At 47.3% G+C, this 16,266-nt stretch overlaps 6 protein-coding genes across 6 annotated transcripts; 5 read left to right on the forward strand and 1 right to left on the reverse strand.

Annotated features, from left to right (window-relative positions):
- Window positions 1–1,202: 1,202 nt before the first annotated feature.
- On the reverse strand, window positions 1,203–2,627 carry F9C07_2287060 (40S ribosomal protein S2/30S ribosomal protein). The gene is made up of 3 exons (XM_071510873.1): window positions 2,179–2,627; window positions 1,743–2,000; window positions 1,203–1,685 (listed from the first exon to the last, which is right to left on the reverse strand). Exons 1-3 carry the CDS (start codon window positions 2,440–2,442, stop codon window positions 1,428–1,430), a joined length of 780 nt encoding a protein of 259 aa, XP_071367237.1. The 5' UTR covers window positions 2,443–2,627; the 3' UTR covers window positions 1,203–1,427.
- On the forward strand, window positions 2,628–4,111 carry F9C07_2287061 (peroxisomal membrane protein). The gene is made up of 5 exons (XM_041295545.2): window positions 2,628–2,938; window positions 3,001–3,055; window positions 3,109–3,214; window positions 3,267–3,572; window positions 3,631–4,111. The coding sequence occupies exons 1-5, from the start codon at window positions 2,928–2,930 to the stop codon at window positions 3,672–3,674; spliced, it is 522 nt and encodes a 173-aa protein (XP_041151560.1). The 5' UTR covers window positions 2,628–2,927; the 3' UTR covers window positions 3,675–4,111.
- Window positions 4,112–4,482: 371 nt separating this feature from the next.
- Window positions 4,483–5,353, forward strand: F9C07_12373 (translation initiation factor 4F, cap-binding subunit; the record flags this gene model as incomplete). Its single annotated transcript, XM_041295544.1, has 3 exons — window positions 4,483–4,686; window positions 4,752–4,823; window positions 4,886–5,353. 3 exons carry the CDS (start codon window positions 4,483–4,485, stop codon window positions 5,351–5,353), a joined length of 744 nt encoding a protein of 247 aa, XP_041151559.1.
- Window positions 5,354–6,353: 1,000 nt separating this feature from the next.
- Window positions 6,354–6,730, forward strand: F9C07_12374 (uncharacterized protein; the record flags this gene model as incomplete). The annotated part of the gene is made up of 3 exons (XM_071507825.1): window positions 6,354–6,407; window positions 6,460–6,589; window positions 6,642–6,730. The coding sequence occupies 3 exons, from the start codon at window positions 6,354–6,356 to the stop codon at window positions 6,728–6,730; spliced, it is 273 nt and encodes a 90-aa protein (XP_071367238.1).
- Window positions 6,731–11,004: 4,274 nt separating this feature from the next.
- Window positions 11,005–12,541, forward strand: F9C07_2205709 (uncharacterized protein; the record flags this gene model as incomplete). The annotated part of the gene is made up of 2 exons (XM_071509612.1): window positions 11,005–11,119; window positions 11,271–12,541. 2 exons carry the CDS (start codon window positions 11,005–11,007, stop codon window positions 12,539–12,541), a joined length of 1,386 nt encoding a protein of 461 aa, XP_071367239.1.
- Window positions 12,542–13,365: 824 nt separating this feature from the next.
- F9C07_12376 (inosine triphosphate pyrophosphatase) lies at window positions 13,366–14,360 on the forward strand (the record flags this gene model as incomplete). Its single annotated transcript, XM_041295567.1, has 6 exons — window positions 13,366–13,542; window positions 13,659–13,732; window positions 13,863–14,007; window positions 14,073–14,109; window positions 14,165–14,232; window positions 14,286–14,360. The coding sequence occupies 6 exons, from the start codon at window positions 13,366–13,368 to the stop codon at window positions 14,358–14,360; spliced, it is 576 nt and encodes a 191-aa protein (XP_041151557.1).
- Window positions 14,361–16,266: the final 1,906 nt, after the last annotated feature.

A 16,266-nucleotide genomic window follows, 5' to 3' on the forward strand; every position in this document is an offset into this window, starting at 1 on the left:
CTAGCATCATATAGTACTCTGTAGTACTAGTAGTACTAGTAGTAAGTAAGTTGTGAGGTTGAAGCTTGGCAATGCTGTCGAATGTCGGCGACATTCCCGTTTCGGGTCTGGGTACGATACCTCATGCTAATAAACACAATTTTCTTCAAGGGTTTCGCAAGATTATACATATAATAACCCGAACCAATAATATGTAATCAAACTATAATATGCATCCCCCTATATATTTCAACAATGGCATCGTGTCTCATGATTCTTGGAGGCGCTTTTGTGGCACCGACGTCAAACAGAATCCGGGCAGTTCTTTGAATGTTTACCTAAGCCCATCCCAGGACAAGGAGAATGTCTTCGAGTTGGCTAGAAAATCCGGTAAGTAGTACCGTATGTACCTACTACTACTTAATATAGTACTTTTGGTGGTCATGTTTATCGCAGCCATTATTGCGCCACGTGCTGTCGACATCACCAATCACATTATGACAGTAGTCTCAGTTCAAAGGAAGCTTTCTATGGGATACCTATTTCTTATATTTCTGATATTTCGCCAAGCGATAGTTGGCTTAAGGTGCGGTGGATTTGCACTATCGCGGATAGTTTTGTCGGTTCGACGTTCTTGATATTATGTTTAGACGCGGAAGTTTCGAATACTGTTAGACTGTATTGTCCAAAAACGAAAGGGGTGAACAAAAGAAACAAGGGTGAAAAGAATACCAAGATTGACAGGTTTTCCTAGTTCGTCTTCCAGTGCTCTATATTTTTTCCATTCTTCTTCGTTCTTTGGGTGCTGGCACGGATGTGTGGATAATGCGGATATATATCATTCGTTGCAGTTACCCTTCTTATAAGCTATGCCATACACCTAACAAATGTCGTCACTCACCCAACCAATTTAATCCATTACTTGTTTGTTCTGTGCACACATTGCTTTGCTTGTTCTAGATTGTCATCCTTGCTTATATAAACATTATATGAGAGATATTAAAGAGCAGTTTTCCCACTTGACCACTTATCAATATCGACCGTTGATCTAGACCACTGCCATGACTCCACTGAGGAGAAATTCAATAAATGACATGGATCATCAAGGGTCTACTTATCAATCCTTGATGAAGAATCAGTCGACTGCCGTATCTCAATTATCTATTTGTGGAGTAAAGCATCTACGCAAGGAACTTCCTTCCTGCTCATTTACGCAGGATATCATGACTGGCGAAAAGGAAGCTTTCATTCACTTCACGCTATTTTGTTTAAGTCGTCCCTCCCGTAATTACATCCATGGCCGTGAGTAGCGTAGTAGAGCGTGAGATAAAAAGTTCATTCCAGCTTTTCCGATCCTACAGCCAAAAAAAAGTAGAAATCCCGTAGGAAAATGGTTCAAGAAAAAAAACGATCATGCTAATTTATTTCCCCGTCACGGCACTAATAATCTAGTACTTCTTGCCCTGGCGCAGGACGTCACCGAACTCCTCAAGAGGGCTGCGGATGAGCTTAGTCTCCTTCCAGAGGTTAGGAGTAAGGAAGCCGTAGGTGTTGACGACAGCAAGGAAGGTGGCCTTGAGGGTGTTCTCGAGGGTCTTGGTGGAGCCGGAAGAGGAGGTGTAGGCATCCTGGACACCGGCAAGCTGGAGCAGACGCTTAACGGCGGGGGAGGCAACAAGGCCGGTACCACGGGGAGCGGGGATAAGCTATTCCAGGTTAGCATGCTACTTTCACTTCCGGAAATCGCGCATTTCATGACATACTCTGACGGAGACGGAACCACACTTGGCGCTCTGCTTAACGGGCAGAGAGTGAGGCTCACCAAGGTTGCTGCCCCAGTAACCACGACGGACGGGGAGAACGGCGAGCTTGGCAATGGTGATAGCGGCACGGATGGCGGTAGCGACTTCCTTGGAGGTCTTGATACCGAGACCGATGTGGCCCTCAGAGTCACCGATGATGACGACGGCCTTGAAACGGGTACGCTGACCGGCACGGGTCTGCTTCTGGACGGGCTTGATCTGTAGAGGGAAAAAAAATGAAGCGTCAGCGGCTGCCACTTGCAATTTCCCTATTGTCCATCCAAATCGCATCCATGGTGTATCAAATTCCAATTGCGCTTCCTCCACTATAAAAACCTGCGCTTCACACGAATTTCACTGGCCCATTTTTCCTTCGGATATAAAGTTCGTTCCGTACCTTCATGACCTCATCCTTGAGCTTGGGGAGGAAGAAGTCCACAATCTGGTACTCCTTGATGGGCAGAGAGTGGAGGTAGATCTGCTCCATGCTGGTGATCTTGCCGGCCTTGACGAGACGACCGAGCTTGGTGACGGGCTGCCATTCCTTCTCCTCCTGCTTGCCGCCGCGACGACCACGACGACCACGGCCACGGCCACGGTCACCACCACGGTCACCGCGGGAACCGAATCCTCCACGTCCACGAGGAGCAGCGTCAGCCATGTTGGATATATATGGCGATTGAAAATGAACCGTACGGGGAGAGGTAACGGACGGGAGGGTGTCGTTGAGGGGTTGTCGACGTCGAGGTTGACTTTCGTCTCTCACTATCCACACACAACTGTTTGGCTCACGGAAATTTCGTGCGCTAACCGAGCCCACGGAAACCCTATACCCTAGGCGGTGAACCCGTTTGGGCAACCCGCTGACGCCCGCATCATGTGACTTCGCCCTCTCCCATTGGGAGATTTTACTCCAATAGTCTGCGGGCGGTGGCGCTGATTGTCGCGATCCTGCTATTCTTATCGGCGGTCTGGGGGGTCATGTGTTTATTATCAAGCTATTAATTCTTTGTTGTCCTGTCCAGACTTTTCCTCAATCTTCCATCCCCCATTCTGCTGTCAACATTTTTCTTCCTGTGAGAGCCATCGCCGTACCCAATTGAGCTTTATTCTCTTCAATTGACTCTTAGTCCTCTTGTTGGCAACATGTTTCGTTGGTATGTCTCCCCGACCACATTCTTCCCGGTTCCTGACGCTAAAACTTTATCTCTCAATCCAGGTATCAGGCAAAGTTAGCTAAGCAGCCCATTCTCACGGCCAGTGTGACCAGCGCTGTATGATTGTGTTTCCGATTTTCATCATTCGTCTTGTTTCTGACTTGCGACAGGTGCTCTTTGGTAGCGGTGATGTGCTCGCTCAGCAGGTAGTTGATCGCAAGGGGCTTGAGAAGCATGACTTTGCCAGAACCGGTCGCATGGCTCTATACGGAGGAGGTAGGTCATTTACCATATCTTGGTGAGTTGTCTGTTTTACTGATCTCATTAGCTATCTTTGGTCCCGCTGCTACAACCTGGTTCGGCTTTCTTCAACGGAATGTGGTCCTGAAGAATAGCAAGGCAACCATCGTCGCCCGGGTTGCCGCAGACCAGTGCTTATTTACTCCTACCCATCTTACTTGCTTCTTGACCTCCATGGCTATCATGGAAGGGTCGGACCCTATTGAGAAATGGCGTAACAGCTTCCTTCCCAGCTACAAGGCCAACTTGACCATCTGGCCTCTTGTTCAGGGTGTTAACTTCTCCATCGTGCCACTGGAATATCGTGTGCTTGTTGTAAACCTGGTCAGCTTGGGTATGTGCCACTTATTTTCAGTGAAGGTTTTGTATAGCACTGACATTGCTACTTTTAGGTTGGAATTGCCTTCTCAGCATGATCAATAGCGGCGATAAATAAGCGAATCCCTTCTTTCCAACTGTTTGGAGACCTTACGTTTAGAGATACCCATTGATTGTATAGCTGATACACCGAAGACTTTTTTTTCGAATATTTCCGGGGTCATAGAGGTCTTTCTTGACTTTCCATTATCTTTCAGGATTTTGCTTTCCTTTTGTTCCAAAATTTGGGGCGCAACATCTAGAACATTTCGGGTAAAAAGTAGAGCGTGCTGGATTAGAGCGGATCGTATGGTGACCGTTATTGTTGCTATTCTTGCGGGTACATAGATTTCGAGGGTTATAATTAGAAACTACTTTTCTTGTTCCTCTCAGATTCAATGGATCGGTTTGTCCTCAATCCGCATTGACTTATTGATCAGATCGATTATTAGGGCTGGGGTTTTGGGGAGAGCCGCATCAGCCTATAAGAGGCCTAGAAAGGAACCGTGGCCCAAACGGGTAAAGTTGCACTGTCGTCAAGCTGCCGCATCTCCAAACGCTTCAAAACTTCATATCGTCCCTTCCACAGGTTCACCTACACCCCTTTTTGAAGACGATAGACACCGTGGTTCTGCCCGGAGCAGACGATTTAATCTTAAACTCAAAGGATCGCCGCGCACGAGTCGCTTTCGATACTGCCCCAGTTTATCCGGGTTGCTCTTTCCTGTCGGCTTTTCCCACCTTAAACACAAAATTTGCCTTCACCCACCGAGACTTTTCCCTCACCCCTCCGACGACGTCCTCGGCACTCTGATCACCGCAACGTCACTCGTATAATTTTCGCTTGACTTTAATCTCTCTATAATCTCGATTATTTCACATCCACCATGGCCGCTGTTGCTGAAAACGGTCCCGTACCGGTGAACGACGAGAACACCGCGCCCGCCGTTGCCGCCCCCGAGCAGAAGGAGGAGACCGAGAAGACAAATGGCGACAACATCACAGTGTTCCACGACCCTGAGAACTTCAACGTGAAGCATCCTCTCATGCACGAGTGGACCCTGTGGTTCACAAAGCCTCCTAGCGGCAAGGTACGCAGTCTGACCCGCCAGTGGCCTGAAGACCACCGACGCTAACGGTTTTGTTCGACTCACAGGGCGATAACTGGAACGACCTTTTGAAGGAAGTTGTCACATTTAACTCGGTTGAGGAATTCTGGGGAATCTACGTATGCCACACTCCTGTTATCATTCAATTTGGTGGTGGCTGACCCTTGTTACTTACCATCAGAACAACATCACACCGACCTCTGAGTTGGGCCTCAAAGCAGACTACCATCTTTTCAAAAAGGGTATCCGGCCTGAGTGGGAAGACCCTCAGAACAAGCACGGCGGCAAGTGGTCGTATTCGTTCAAAGACAAGCGTTCTGTACCTATCGACGATCTGTGGCTGCACGCCCAACTGGCAGCCATTGGTGAGACTCTCGAAAATGATGGCGACAGCGAGGTTATGGGAGTCGTTGTGAATGTGCGTAAGGGTTTCTACCGTGTCGGTCTGTGGACACGGACTGTGGGCAAGAGCATTCCGGGAGACAAGAGTTCCCGCACACCTGCTCAGGGCAAGGACGTTCTCGAATCCATCGGCCGCCGGTTCAAGGAAGTCTTGCGTTTGAACGAGGCGGACGTTGTGGAGTTCTCTGGACACACAGACAGTGCACACAGCGGTAGCACGAGGGCGAAGGCCAAGTACACTGTTTGAAGCGTTTACGACATGGGGCGCTTCTCATTTACCATCTATCCCCGATGAATGCCGCTTCTCTTGTTACGAGACGTTAGAAGAATCTATGATCATGGCCAATAACGACGGGTTATCATGAAGGAAAGGATACTGGCTGGGGGCCCCGCTCTCGCTTAGGACTCTACAGTGATGATTGATCGTAGACGTCGGCGGCATGTATCTGCTCCGTACGTATGACGAAGTTTATACCATTTGCTATTCGACTACTGTCTTCATTTTCTTATGGCTGGACAAGGGGAACCTCTGATAGGAAAACAGAAAAAAAGTGTTTCATACTGCTTCTTCATGCTCTATGCCTGTTCTCTTGATTATGCTTTGTTGTTCCTTAGTCCGTCTTGATGCGAGTCTTCTCTATAGATACCGTGCATTAGCAATGGAAAATACCTTTTGACTTAAAGCTTCTTTTACTCCTTCTCTTTCTACCTGGCCTTGTGATACTCACAATTTACTCTAAATTTTAGATTATGTATTTTTTCTGGGATATGCCATCCTTGCGTAGTGCTGTGAATGGAATTTCCCCGAACGGGCAACCAGTATACTATTCACTGTTGCCCTCAGGCTCTTCCACCACACAATCGCGTCAACAGGCCGTCACAGTTGTGAATGAAGGTGGCTGCCTGCCGCCCCCCTTCTGTTTCTTCTTTCCTCTCCCTGTCTCTTTTTTCTTCCTTCTTCAACCTCCTCATCACAGCCTTAACACCACTATCCCCCCCATCTTCTTCCTTTCTCCCACAGCCTAAACAGCATCGACCAGATCATTACAACCGACTAGATTGCCGATCAACGACACATCCGTCCACTTTACTCAGTGCGCTGAACTGGAAGTGCGAAGATCAGCCATCCGGTTGGGTGTCGAGCCCGACTTCGTGTAGGGTCTGGACGTTGCTGCGTGGCTGTTCCTACTTCTTCGCACCTTCATTTCCTCTCCTCTTCTCTGCACCCTAGAGAGCTTCCGTTAAGCATGGATTCCTTCAGGCTGCAGACTGTTGGAATTCCTCTGCTGGCGAAAGAAGCTGTAGGTGACACTCTTCCTTCTCCGCGTTGGTCTTGCTGACTGTGTTTATTAGCCACTCCCCCTTTCCTCGCTCTCTACGCTCCACTACACCTACACCTCCCTCATCTCTGCATCGTGTAGCTTTTCATTGTATGAATCCGCTCCGGAGCCGCTGGCCGTTGGGATTCTGCGATGTACAAGCTGTAAGTGATACTCCTCTTTCTCAAGTCTATTCTCACTAACCACACTTGATAGACCCCCTTTCCTCGCTCTCTTCTCACCGTCGACTAACATTTAGCTTTCCCGGGTCCCGGTGGCTGGGTGGCTGGGCGGGCCTGGGATAGCTCACATTGGCCTTCGGCCTTGGTTGGGTTGGATGAGTAGGCTGGGCGGGCCTGGAGTACTAACCTCGCAGCACTAACATCTAGCTCTCCGGGGCCCCGTGGTTGGGTGGTTGGGTCGGGCCTGGGACGTCCTTATTTCAATCAAGATATTGTGAGTAAAATGGCCTCCTTATCCTTTTCTATCTCCACCTTATGCTAACCAGAGAGTGTTATCTCGAGGTTCATTTACTTCTGCGACTGTCTTGGCCTTGGTGGGTAGGTTGGGAAGGGCCTGGAGTAATAACCTCACAGCACTAACCTTTAGCTCTCCGGGGCCCCGTGGCTGGGTGGTTGGGTCGGGCCTGGGACATCTTCTTTTTGGAGTAAATTTGGTCAGTGAGATTCCCTTGCACCATCTACTGCGTTTCACTTACACTAACGATGGTTACCGATATGACTCTAAGTCGCTTGTATCCCGTTTGCTGGTTATTCGTTTCGGGTTTGAAATGATAAAACATACTTGTATCTTTATATCTTGCCTGGTTGATTGTGGAATGTGAAGGATGGTGAGGTGGGTGCAAGACGATATGTAATTATACCAATGTAAACCCTGATGCTTCGATCGGTTCTTCTTGTAAACCTTGGCTATAAATTAGCAGCCCAAGAGTAAATTGAAGATACGTTAGCATATGAGCTTCTCGCACATCTGAGTAATTTAAGCTGATTATGGTATAATGAGAAACGGCTGCCCTTATAAAACTATTGAAGTTCCAGCGCACAGTGTATATAAGAAGAAATCATCTCACCAACAACTGTACCAGATGTATCTCGACCATGGTCGCTAAATGACCTAGTTTCTGGTAACATCACGTTAACCATGGTACAAACGATGTTAACTCGTCGGAAAATTGGAATGTTGTGTTGTACCGACATGAAGAAAGAGCTTGTAAGAATTGACCGACAAAGATGGTAAGGTCTCCCTGAATCCTAACCCTCAAGTATCCCGTATAGATTAAGCTCACACTTCATCTTCAATAAAACCTTGACCACCAGAGTCATCCAACACACCTTCAAGAGTCGCTAAGCACTGGAAATAATCTACGTAGCCATCTTATTGCATGATTAAAGTGGGACAAGGATATCGAACTATATAAAGAAAGTATAAGTCATGGCACCCTGTATTGCAAGATCATATCCCATACGTATGTTCCTCCATGTATATCTCCAAAGACCGATCACAACCCTTTTGTCGTACCTTTTGCCATTCGAAGATTATCATATTAGAGAAATTTTACTATATCATGAACGATGAGGATAGGCACTTGATGAGGGAAAGGGTTGAGTTGGATGATCATAGGTTTATCGGCGATTTGTTCTTCAAGTGGAAGGATTGGGTGCTGAGGGCTTGGTGGATTCTTGGTCTTGGGTGTGGGTTTTAATTGGCTTTTGAAGGGAGGTCATCTGGTAGAAGTGAGCGTTTAGGAGGAGTTGTGTTAAAATGATGAGGTTGCTTTTCGTGGACGGTTCAACTTGGGAAGTTGAATATATAGGGAAACATGCCCTTGATTCTAGTGAAGAATTCCGTGCGGAAAGGACATAAGACGCACAGATGAGAAGGAAGCACGTACTATCAGGTGTCATAAAATGTCAAGGATGTGTGTTCGAATATACTGTTGTTTGATGGTGTCGCAAAGGATGTGGTAAGGAGTCTCGAGCGGGATGATACCAACAAAACATTTCAAGTCACCTTTCTTGAAATAATAAGCTTATCACTGTACGAGGTAAGACGATGTTGATATAGAAGACACATTCATATGCTCAGTAATCTTCAAAAAGGACAATAAAGGTGGTTTCTCTAGTATTTGGCAATTGAGAAGGGGTATCAGCGCCGTACTTAGTGTCCTTGGGCGTCCTCTACACGGCAGATACGAGAGGCCATGGTATGTGGGAAAGCAGTTCTACTAAGAGTCAACCTCTACAGAGCTAAGTTAGTTTTTTAACCAATCAATCAATCAAAGTTCTGTTAATCTGCTAGAGCCTAACTATTGAAACAATTCTTATTATCATACAAGAACCTGTTCCTTCTAACTTCTTCTCTCTTCCTCTGAGCGCTTTTATGGCTCCTCAGACTCCTGGCCATTAGTTAGCCATGGTGAGCGACCCTGACCTCAGAAGAGAACGATAAACACCTTGCCGCTATTAAGAATAATCATGTGCCCGCCGCTCAATCTCTCCTCAAGTGCGGAGAGTCTCCAGATGGGTACAACCGAGCTCTCTGAGAGGACAGCAGCCATTATTTCATGCAAGGACACCTACAGACATTAATCTTTTTATCTAAATCACGTTCACCCCTGGCCGAGCGAATTCAACGAGAGAGAGCTCCATGATGCTGCTAAATACAACACACGAGTCCTCTACTATATTCGCACTCAATGGAAGCTTCAAGGCTAAGACTCAAATAGATCTAGCTTTTCAAGGGATGACTGCGCTTTGCTATATTACCAAGGGGGAGCAGTTGGATAATATAAAGCTGCTGACCTTAGAGGAACTGCGAACGCTTCAGGGCTCCATCAGATCACCCCTCTGCATTATGCACTGGACAGTTGAGATCTGAACGCCGTTTCTGTGTTGGTGATGTCTAAATGAGTCAGGAGCTGACGTGAATGTAGCCAGATGGGCAGGAAAATTGCCGTTTTGGTACACAGCGGACATGAAAAATGGCCAAGGTCTTTTATCCGTTCTGAGAGCTGGATCGAATGTGTACTAGCGAGATGGACGCGATGAAACGCTCTTGCATAGAGTCTCGTGGGGCTGTGACCTTTCCATGGTAAGGACTCTTGTAGCTGAAGGTGCAGATATCGACGCCAGAGGTAATACGAGTCCTTCAGTTTTGCACCGCGCAGCCGAAGCAGGCAAGGTCGACATTGTAATGTAGATATTGAGAAATACGACCTTGGTATTAATGATCTGAGCAGCTACAGTAGGATCCCGTTGATATTCGCTGCATCGAAGGATCGGGTTTCGATGGCGAGGTTCCTGGTTGAGAACGATGCGAGTGTATCGGCTTCTTCTTCGTCAGGAATACTGTAATGCACCTTGCAGCAGTATATCACAATATAGAGGACGATTAGCTCAGTGAGGATGAACGAACCACAAATGATAGTTTCCTGATTGAGTATTTGCTTCAAGAGGAAAGCCAATATCATGGCGTCGGCAGATGACGCAGCCATGAATTGAATCTATGATGAGGGCAAAAAAGATATTAGAATGGGTATCTGCGAACAATGATCAAGATTCTGAGGCGGGTTCAGCGCTTCCTAAATTGTGCAGTTGCATGCGCTAGTATTTCAAAGACCAGGTTCCACTGGCTGCTGGTGCGCCGATCAAACTGAGATGGAAACACGGCTTTCCATCGCCGCAACAGCCATCGCCCATGGCGCGGTTTCTGAGTGAAAAGGGCGCTGAGTTTCGAATCAAAGATAGAATGGCGATAATCTAAGTGATTTACTGGCTGCCTCGAGTAGTCATGGATGGTTGGTATGGAGAATAACAGGACGGGTAGATCCGTTGAAGAAATCAACACCGTCAGTGGGTTTCAATGGCATGGGCCATAGACGATCTAAGTCATGTAATAGTATGACAATCCTAATACCTACTCTTCGGTAATAATGATATTATATTGCGGTGATTTTATAGAATCCTAAGATAACGCCTGATTCAATACGTGTAATTGACTGCAATTGAAACGTTATAATACGGTGTAATTTGAGAGGTTTGACCCATGTTGGAAGTCGATGTTTTCAGTCTCGTGATGTCACTGTACCAAACAAAGTTCTATACTATACTATGCACGCCGCTGTCACAACTTTCTTTGAACCTATTGAGGTGTCATTAAACCAACCAAATGTGACGCTTGGTCTTTGGCGAACCACTGCATATGATGATCAAGTGATGCGAAAAGTCTGATGGGGACTTTTTGACTTGGAAAAAGGAGGGATGTGCATGGTGGAGATGGCTGATCCCTCGTGTCCCTACATGCTCAGCAGTTTCAAGCGCTGGTTGGACGGATATTCAGCTAGCCTACGAACTGTGGGGCGTTGATCGAATCCTCAGCTCAATAATGATCGACATTATCACACCTAGAAAGGGGCGGAGAACGCGAGCTTTGACGCGAGCCCACAGAGGGTCAATTAGCTCACGAAGGCGAAAACTGAAACCTTATAAGGGACGGACTCATCTCACCCCAAGTATGTTTTTGCATAGCCTTTAAAAGCCCATAGTGTTACGCGTTGACCATGTCCTGCCCCGAGCATAGAAAACGTGCGGAGCGTGTCATCGTTCTATGTTTCGATGGCACGTCCAATACCTTCCAAGCAGATGGCACCGAAAGTAATATTTTAAAGATCTTCCGCATGCTTAAGCGAGATGATGACAACTTATGAATGTCTCCCCCCTTCCTGTGCAGGTGTACGGGTGTACTAACATTGAGTGCAGACTGCTACTATCAGCGTACCACACCCCATTCTGTCGCCCTTGTAAATATGTGCTAACCCCAGAATAGCGGGTGTTGGAACCGAGATCTCTCCGACTTCTCTCAGCAGCAACCCTTTGCGACGCCGCAGTAAGCTTTTCAGCAGCAAGCTTGTTGACTCGGCCTTGGCTGTCTCCTTCGACCAGCATGTCCTTGGGGGATATAGATTCCTCATGCGACATTACCGCGCCGGATCCCAGATCTATATTTTCGGCTTTTCCCGAGGAGCATACACAGCTCGCTTTCTGAATGAGATGCTGGACCACGCTGGGCTGCTGTCCGCTGACAACGAAGAGATGATCCCCTTCATCTGGGAGGCATTTTCGTCCTACAAATTGACGGTTGGAGCTAAAAATCAACTCGAACAGGAGGAAAGCAAGAAAACATCGCAATTCCTCAAGGCCTGCAGAGAAACAGTTTGTCGCGAAGTAGATCGGGTTCATTTCCTGGGTTTATTCGATACTGTCAATAGCACTGCCGAGTTTCAGGTCAATGCGGAGGTGAAGCCGGATTCGGAGATCATCAGACATGCATTGAGTATCGACGAACGCAGGGTCAAGTTCTACCCGGTCCTCATAGAACCCAAAAAGGAGTACCATTACAGGGTTCATCGACGCCTGTGGCCCTGGAGTTATAGAGGCTCAACAACATGTGGCCAGGGAGGCGGCGATTCAGGTAAGCAAGATATTCAGGAAGTGTGGTTCCCCGGTGGCCATTCAGATGTGGGTGGAGGTTGGGACTTTGATAAAGAGGAAGATTGGAGGCTGTCTCATGGGCCACTGGTTTGGATGGTGCATGAAGCTCAGCGCGCTGGGCTTCATTTTGACAAAGAAAAGCTCGATATGCTCGTGAGTAGCGAGAGGCAAGAGAAAGTTGATTCTGTGGACAAAAAGAGCGAAAAACCGGCTCGGGACAGCCCCGAGGATCTTGTCAAGTCTCTTCACCTTTCGAGCACAAAAGGCGTACTGCATGATAGTCTTAAAACGGGCGAGGGAACTCGCTTTTGGTATCTGATGGAGCATATACCGTTCCGGCGCATGGTGCTACAGCTCGATGGCTCGTGGAAACCCACTCGGTGGCCACTACACCGGGGGAGGAGCAGAGACATTCCAAAATATGCGCAGATCCACGTCTCTGCAATTGAGCGGATGAAAGCCGACACAACCTACCGACCAATGAATGTTATTCTCGAGGGTCCTGCAGTTCGGAAGGGTGAAGCCTCCGCCCAGTTTGAGATCGGGGAGTGGAAAGTCTGGTGTCATAAGGGCGATCGCGTGCGAGAGGCGTATGTTCGGGAATAGTTTTGTGTATAAGTATCTTGGAAGAGGTTTCTCTTTTGAAATATTGGTTTGCACAAAAGTGATATTGCTTTGCAATGAGGGGACGATCAAGGATGCAGATAATGAGAATAGCTAATTGAAACCATGGTCAGCCATATCTATTACGCCTTGCCTTCTCCTGTCAATGCTCGCTATTTCAGGCAGTATCAGACCAACATTCCCCTTTTCTGGATTCCTTGCCGGGTCAGTTAGTACCGGCTTCTTAAGCTCATAGAAAGTTGACACATTGGATTTCGATCCTTTCTGGCGTAAACATTCACACTGGAAAAAGTATACACCGTAGGTTATGGGTGGTGTTAGTACTAGGGATCCCATGCCGTGGTCACCTTTTCCAGTCTCAACTTGGTTCCCACTGCCTGCACCAACTTTCGAAGATGGCCTAAGGCATCCGTCTGTTACTCCGATCTCGCGATGCGAAGAACCCTGCTGTGAGTCACAGCCTCAACCGGAATACGGACAGGAACTACCGCGTTCGGTATTGACTCGGCATTGTCGGAAACACCTTATTTTAAGCGATCCACGCACCTTAACACTACAATCACGTCTCCTTGACCACATTATAAACCAACCAAATTAACTTCACGTTCCAAGCCAAAACTATACAACCTGAAATAGACCAGCGTAACTGAAAACAATCACCATCTAAAACCCAACCCTTATCATTTCCCAAAATCACAACTAAAGAACCAAATCACATGACCAGAATCTACCATCAATTAATCTAGATTAGATTGGAACAGTGATCCACTCATAGACCCTCAAATCAACACGACCTCACAGCCCACATGACCGACTCCGACAACCCCCTGATCCTCGTGACAGGGAACAAAAACAAAGTCCTAGAAGTAAAAGCCATCCTGGGGCCCACCGCCACGCTCGAAGTCCTGGATATCAATCTCCCCGAGATCCAGGGTAGTGTGGAAGAGATTACGCGTGAGAAATGTCGCGCGGCAGCTGAGACTGTAAGATAATGGACCACTAGTTTTACTGAATGTCTAGAGTACCGGGCTCTCGGTCTGGAAAGGGGACTGAGTAGGTATTTTCAGTGATAGTGTTAATTTGTGTCTGTGGAATGTAGATAGGAGGGCCGGTGTTGGTTGAAGATTCGGCGCTTGAGATGCGCGCGTTGGGTGGTTTGCCTGGGGCTTATGTGTATGTATTTTTTTTCCCTTGTTTCTGTCTTGGCTCGCCATTGTGCTTTGAGTTGTAGATATTTTGACTTTTGATCGCATGTGTCTATACGGAGAGAATTAGGAACTAACCACACCTGAATATAATAAAGAAAAGCATTCGTGGAAACAATAGGCAACGAGGGCCTTAACCGAATCCTCTCAGCCTTCGACGATAAATCCGCCGAAGCAGTATGTACGTTCGGATATTCCCAAGGACCAGGACATGAGCCTCTTCTATTCCAGGGTCGATTGCAAGTACGTTACATTATTCAACGTTAAATATAATAGTCAATGTTGGCATCTAATTTCGATTGATTAAGGGACGCATCGTTCCAGCTAGGGGCGTTTCATCTTTCGGTAAGGGCTAATTCTCTATTAAGTGATATTTTGGGGTTGATTCTGATACCGGTAGGTTGGGAGCCGATTTTTGAAGTCGAAGGGGAGGGAGTGACGTTGGCGGAGATGGAGGTTGGGAAGAAGGTAGGTCTTTTTGTTTCTGATGATACTTGTGGTATAATGTGCTGACCAGGTAGAATGGACTTTCGCATCGCTTTAAGGCGTTGGTGAAGTTTAGAGAATGGTTTTTGGGCGCTAGGAGGCCTGTTTAGGGGCGTTTGGGTGTTATATAGATGGTTGGGTCTTTAGAATTGATATAGAATTTACTGAATAGAGTTATCTACATTATGCAGGTCGATATATGTTTCAGTACATGGATAGGTCGCCCATCAATGTGGCTTTTTGGACGAGTAGGGGCACGTCGATGTGTTAGTATGCTGTAGTAGAAGTCTTATTCGGCCAATATATTCATATTCCCCGGGTGAACAAGACTACTCCAACATACTGGAAACGTAATTGGGGGTTTGAAATTGACCAAACCCCATAGAGAGTATTACTCCAAGTCCAGGTCCGCGAATGTGACATTATATTGGTTTAAAATGATGCAATTTCCAGCTGTCGCAGTCCGACGATTCCGTTATCTCTGAATTATGAGAACAACCGGACGTTTAGCAGAACTCCGGACAGCATTTACTAAACCTAATTTATCTACTGGCCAACGAGACTGCTGTCCTACTCCGATCCGTGGAGTGGTGGACCCCAGCATGACTCAATGGAGTTAATAAAAGCTGTCTGTAACTGGATAATTTTGACATGGGCGTCGAAGTCCAGTAAGCTTGATAAAGTTGTTGCGCTTTAAGAGAGCACTTTGCTAACCTAATGGGTAATCATCGGAATAAGAAAGCCATTTAGGGTACAATTATTCCGTATATGCATGTGGTATACTCCGTATGCAGGTCTCTTAAGCCTAGAGTATATACAAATGCCGACAACCCAATCAAACCAGTGTAGTTATAGTTCGCTAGGATTATTTGACCCTAGAGGGTCCTCAAATTGCACACCCCAGAGGAGTATAGTAGCAGCTATTCCGAAGCCATAAGCCGCCATGGACCAGTCGTATTGGACACGAGACCTATATCAACGCCATCATCCTTTGGCGCCAGCCGCATGGTCGAAACTCAGTTCTCTTCAACGTCTCGATAGGCTACCAAGCTCGTCATTTAACGCCAAGTTCCCCCCGCCCAGTCATTATCTCCAGCCAAGAAAGTCAAGAACGCCCAGATAGGGCTAACGGCATCACAAGCTCGCCATTGCGTCGCTCAATTTCCCATGAGGGGAAGCGAACTCTTGGTTTAACCTAACGGCAGGAAAAGATAAAAAGGAGGATCACCCCCCCCAATCCAGGAAATAGATTTCCAACGTTGCGACCGATCACGTCAGACTGTATCAAACGAGGCACGGGAATATTCCGGCTAAAGGAGATCGCCGCACTCGCCAGTCGACAGAGCCAACATGGCTATAGGGATGCATGGGAACGGATACGCCCTCAGCCGGAGACGAGCCTGGACAAAGCAGCGAGGTCCCTGAATGGTTGTTGTGTAGGTAAGGCCACTAAACTCCAAGATGTTAGCCCCGGTGACGAATTGGGTGGGAGTGATTTGGAGAAATGCGAGAGCGAAGTCGGAAGGCGCGGCCTGGGCGATAAGGCGTCAAGGCTCGAGTACTTAATCTCATCGGCCGCTATCCTCCGATCTAGCTTGGAGGCTGACTTGTCTCTGCTGACCTTTTTCAATTTATTTCCCCCCTCATTTTCTTTTATTATCTTCCTTGATGAAGGAAGAGATATTATTGAAATTAATAATGGTGTTTTGATCGTGTTCTGACTGGATTTCATGACACAGATATGCTTTCCACCACTAACCACCGTCTATTTGTCTTTGACCCTCAGACGATGCCAAACCAACACCAAGCGAAATGAACTCGCCCTGGCGGTTTGACCCGTCCGGACTCCCGATGGAACTCCGCCTGTCGTCCTTCCATTATCGTGACCACCACCCCAGATGCCCTACTACCACTAGTCGACGGCTAGCTACCCCAGCCAGGATAAGGATATGAAATACGGGCTCAACTCCGACTTAGAATCAGGATATTACTCAATGATAGTTGGATGATTGGTCA

Source organism: Aspergillus flavus, chromosome 8 (genome assembly GCF_009017415.1).
Source record: "Aspergillus flavus chromosome 8, complete sequence".
In the NCBI taxonomy this organism is placed as follows: domain Eukaryota; kingdom Fungi; phylum Ascomycota; class Eurotiomycetes; order Eurotiales; family Aspergillaceae; genus Aspergillus; species Aspergillus flavus.

Excerpts from the sequence above, each read along its gene's own strand:
- F9C07_2287060 (XM_071510873.1), bottom strand. The coding sequence starts at position 2,442 with ATGGCTGACGCTGCTCCTCGTGGACGTGGAGGATTCGGTTCCCGCGGT. Across the intron at positions 2,001-2,178 it reads TCAAGGATGAGGTCATGAAG|ATCAAGCCCGTCCAGAAGCA; the intron begins GTACGGAACGAA and ends TTCCCTCTACAG. Across the intron at positions 1,686-1,742 it reads GTGGTTCCGTCTCCGTCAGA|CTTATCCCCGCTCCCCGTGG; the intron begins GTATGTCATGAA and ends AACCTGGAATAG.
- F9C07_2287061 (XM_041295545.2), top strand. Across the intron at positions 3,056-3,108 it reads CGGCCAGTGTGACCAGCGCT|GTGCTCTTTGGTAGCGGTGA; the intron begins GTATGATTGTGT and ends GACTTGCGACAG. Across the intron at positions 3,573-3,630 it reads TGTAAACCTGGTCAGCTTGG|GTTGGAATTGCCTTCTCAGC; the intron begins GTATGTGCCACT and ends TGCTACTTTTAG.